The sequence below is a fragment of the Panicum virgatum genome, chromosome 6K (genome assembly GCF_016808335.1).
Source record: "Panicum virgatum strain AP13 chromosome 6K, P.virgatum_v5, whole genome shotgun sequence".
In the NCBI taxonomy this organism is placed as follows: domain Eukaryota; kingdom Viridiplantae; phylum Streptophyta; class Magnoliopsida; order Poales; family Poaceae; genus Panicum; species Panicum virgatum.
The window spans coordinates 30,643,586-30,647,535 of NC_053141.1; the positions used below are offsets into that span (position 1 = coordinate 30,643,586).

Below are 3,950 nucleotides of genomic sequence, written 5' to 3' on the forward strand. Positions count from 1 at the left end.
GGTATATTTTTGTATTTATTCGCTATATTTAACTAATTAATTGCATTTCAAGCAATTTTTTTGAATCAAGTCAAATTTGAATTGCAAGTGATTCAAATAATAGAATAAAATGAGTGAAAAAATGACATTCATGTTAATTAACCTAGTTTGAGGCCTTACCCAGCAAATGAAAAGAAATTTCGAACATCTTGTCCATGAAACACGACCACGAATGTGTGGCCGAATCGTTTTAAAATTCTTTAAAAAGCAAACAAAGTCTGAAAATCATAAACTTTGTCATGGTATCATGATTTCATACGTGGAGGCTGTGGAGGCTGTGGTAAAAAATTGAGAAGGTTTCGTACAAGTTGTCACGTACGCTCCTTACAAATCGAAGTATCTCCAGAGAAGATTCTTAGAGTTGAGAAGTAGCCGTTCAGATTTCGAGTTAAAGTAACGGACGAATTAGGGTTTCACTTCAAAACTTTTTGTATATGCAATAGACAACTTAGATTATGTCATGCCAAATTTTGGTAATTTTTCAGATAAGTTTGATAATTTTAAAAAAAATGCAATTAAACAATATCATGTGATATATGTCGACCCGGATACTCCGGGTATATGTCCGGATACTCCGGGTTGCCGTTCGGACATCCGATCGGTAATCCGGATACTCCGGGTATCTGTCCGGATATTCCGGACATAAAATTTTTGTTTGAAAGAGAAAAGATTTTTTTTATTTTACCGTGTGCCGGCATTTGGCACACGGCAAAGGTGCAGCTTCACCGTGTGTCTAGCCCAAGCACACGGCAAAGTTGGACGGCGTCGACCGGCCGTTAGGGTTGGGGGCGGACGGCACACGTGGTAAGAATTTTGCCGTGTGCCGACCTTTGGCACACGGCAAAGCTGCGTGTTTGCCGTGTGCCTTAGGCTCGGCACACGGCAAAGCCTTATTTCGCCGTGTGTTTTTTTATGGCGCACGGCAAAGCCGCGTTTCGCCGTGTGCCCGTGGATTTGCACACAGTGAAGATCTAAGCACACGGCGAACTCATGATTTCCGGTAGTGCTAAGAAAATATTGCACTCCAAAGCCTGCTTCAGGCCAGACCCACAGGTTCAGCAAATTCATAGGCAAACAAAATTGATCCATAGCTGTCACTTGTGAGATCATACAGTGTCTTATTACAAAATGTTGGCCTGAAAGGCGACCAATATTCCAAAGCATGCAAATAACAGGTTTAAAAATCAAAGGCGTTTTAGATTTTGCATAGCTTGATTCTACAGATCATTTCAACTGACTACCAATAAAAGGAAGTAAAACATGTCCAGCATACTGATGTTCCCATGACAGAAAAATCATTTAAGATGAGAAGAAAGTTATTCATCAGCAGGAAAAAACCAAGTCAGAAACTGGCGTTTGCGCTGCAGCTCTGCCATCACAGACTCCGGCAGCAATGGTGTGATCTCCCCATTTCTCATGTTGTATACACCAGAGTCAGCAAGAGGATCCATAGGGTTACCTAGGTTGCTTTGCCTATATGGTTGGTCGAAAGTCCTATGCATGAAGTAGATGCAATCCTCACGAACTGCACCTGCAAATTGGCTAGCAAGGACTGACTTGGAGCATTGTAAACCAAGAAAGAGAGCCTGTCCACCCAAGCTCTCCATCTTCACCCACTGTCCAGGGATGGTAGCAAGGTTTGCCTCAAAGACCTCAAACCGCCAAGTCCTGTCGTGGTCCCCCAGCCGAGCTATCGGTGGAAAGCTCATCCACCGCCTGACCATCAACAGCCTGCCATCAGATTCTGCTAGGTAACGCAGGACCACACACCCAGGAGGCATGTCTCTTGCGTCGAATATTTGTGGCTGATTGGGGTCATCACAAAAGTATATTTGTTGCTGCTTGGGGTCATCAGCGATGCTCGGATGGAAGGCTTGCGAGAAATTTGGGTTGAGGCCACAGACATCAAGCTTCATGATGTGAAGCCCTTCTTTATCTGTGAGAGCGTAGAGGTCCCCATGGAAGAAGGCAATATCAGAGATCCTTGTTAGACCGTCCAAAGGACGCAAGCTGATGCTGGTCACATCATGATCCTTGCCAGGAGCCACCGCAACGCTGTATCCTTCTGTAATTATGGTTGCCACAAGGGAATCCGGCGTAGGGCCGACTGGGGAGGATAGGATTTTCACCTTAACATGCCCCTCCCGGATCCAAGATCGACCGTAAACGGTAGAACTGTCGATCGCTCGGCGCACAGCAGGGCCCAGCTTCGGGAGCGGGAGCGCCAGACCGGAGAGAGGGTTCATCAGAGAGCATCCGCCGTCGTGGTGCACGAGGAAGGCCAGGTTGTCGACGGCGAGGTAGCAGAAGTGGACGCCCTGGCGGAGGATGGGCCCGCAGCGGACGGGGGCGCCGTGGTGGTCGACGAGGCTGCCGTCGTGGAGGGCGAACCAAGGGAGCGGCGGGGGCAGCAGCGGGTGCCGCCGGGCGGCGGCGCCGGAGCGCCAGGGGCGGCAGACGGCGCGGAGGCGGACGCGGTCGGCGAGGGACGGCAGGCGCCTGAGCACCTGGCCCAGAAGGTCCTCCGGGAGCTCCTCCCACGACGACGGAATCCCCGCCGCCGCCATGTTCCTCGGCTCCCGTCCGGCGGCCACAACGAAATCGCTTCCTACTAGCGGTTCACAACGCGCTCAAGAACTGAATGCGAAATTCACAGTCGAAACAAGCAAGCGGGTAGGAAACATTCCCGAACCTGGAACTCGGTAGTGCCCGGCGAGAGGCCTGGAGCAGTCGACCGGCGGCGGGGTCGCCGACGCCGACTCGCCGTAGCACGTAGGGTTTGGGAGTTGGGAGTCAGGTGCGGCGGTGGCCTGGGGATTATGGTGTTGTAGTCTTGTAGACTCACACTCCTCCGGGCCTAGAATATCCGGGCTCAGTCTGTCTGCTGCTTCGCCTCCCTATTTCCAATCTTCTGGCCCAGCCCATAAACCCCCACATCACTTCATCATCGTCAATGGCATGGTATTTGTTTTTCACCCTACTATCAGCAAACTTGGCAAAAATTTACTGTATTGGCAATTACTTTATACTCAAATGTTGCATTCTATTTATGAATAATTGAATCATAAACACAAATATGAGTATTAATTATTAAGGAATGGAAGAACATAGATGAGAACACCAGTGTTGATTTTTTTTTCTAGGGCCACGACATATGTATCGGTGACACTTATTTATCATCAGCTGTGTTATTAAGGCGGTAAGATGAGGTGCGGCAATCCACTCCCTTCCAGACAACGACTAAGGCGCGCGGTGATGTGACGCCATATACTTATCCTAACTTAAAATGAAGCAGCAAAAAAACACCTAATGCTAACTAATCAAACAAAAATTTACACAAAACTACCATGTTATGTAATAAAGCAGAGCAGAGTAGCATAGAAGAGCAAAGCATACCCAAATCCAAACAGGCTAAGAGATGAGAAGAGGAGGGGACAGGAAGGGGTACCAATTGCCCGTGCGCTATGAGCAGACCAGCGGATGGGAAGACTTAGGCCCTGTTTGGGGGAGCTGCAGCTTTTCCAAAAGCTGATATTGGAAAAAGCTCCACCAGCTAGTCCAAGAAGCGCTTCTAGGAGAAGCTAAAGAGGCATGTTTGGCAACCTCACTTTTAGCCAAAGCTTCTGGGACGGGGCGGGGGCGGACCTCGAGGGGTGGAGAGGACGGGACGGCAACGGCCGTCGAGGGGAGGGCGGACGCGGCGGTGGCGGATCTGGGGTGGAGAGGACGGGGTGGTGGATCTCGAGGGGGTGGGAGGACGCCGCGGCGGCGGCCGTCGAGGGGTGGGGAGGATATGGCGGCGGTGGACGTCGAGGGAAGGACAGGACGCGGCAGCGACGGCCGTCGAGGGGAGGGGAGGACGCGGGCGCTGCAGCCCCTCCGCACCGAGCCCCTCCATAGCCCGCCGAGGT

At 50.5% G+C, this 3,950-nt stretch overlaps 1 protein-coding gene across 1 annotated transcript; it reads right to left on the reverse strand.

The window, feature by feature from the left end:
• Window positions 1–1,093: 1,093 nt before the first annotated feature.
• LOC120712203 lies at window positions 1,094–2,915 on the reverse strand. Its single transcript, XM_039997923.1, has 2 exons — window positions 2,732–2,915; window positions 1,094–2,647 (listed from the first exon to the last, which is right to left on the reverse strand). Exon 2 carries the CDS (start codon window positions 2,604–2,606, stop codon window positions 1,356–1,358), a length of 1,251 nt encoding a protein of 416 aa, XP_039853857.1. The 5' UTR covers window positions 2,607–2,647; window positions 2,732–2,915; the 3' UTR covers window positions 1,094–1,355.
• Window positions 2,916–3,950: the final 1,035 nt, after the last annotated feature.

What these genes read in the sequence shown, in the direction of transcription:
- LOC120712203 (XM_039997923.1), bottom strand. Translation starts at nt 2,606, where the DNA reads ATGGCGGCGGCGGGGATTCCGTCGTCGTGGGAGGAGCTCCCGGAGGAC.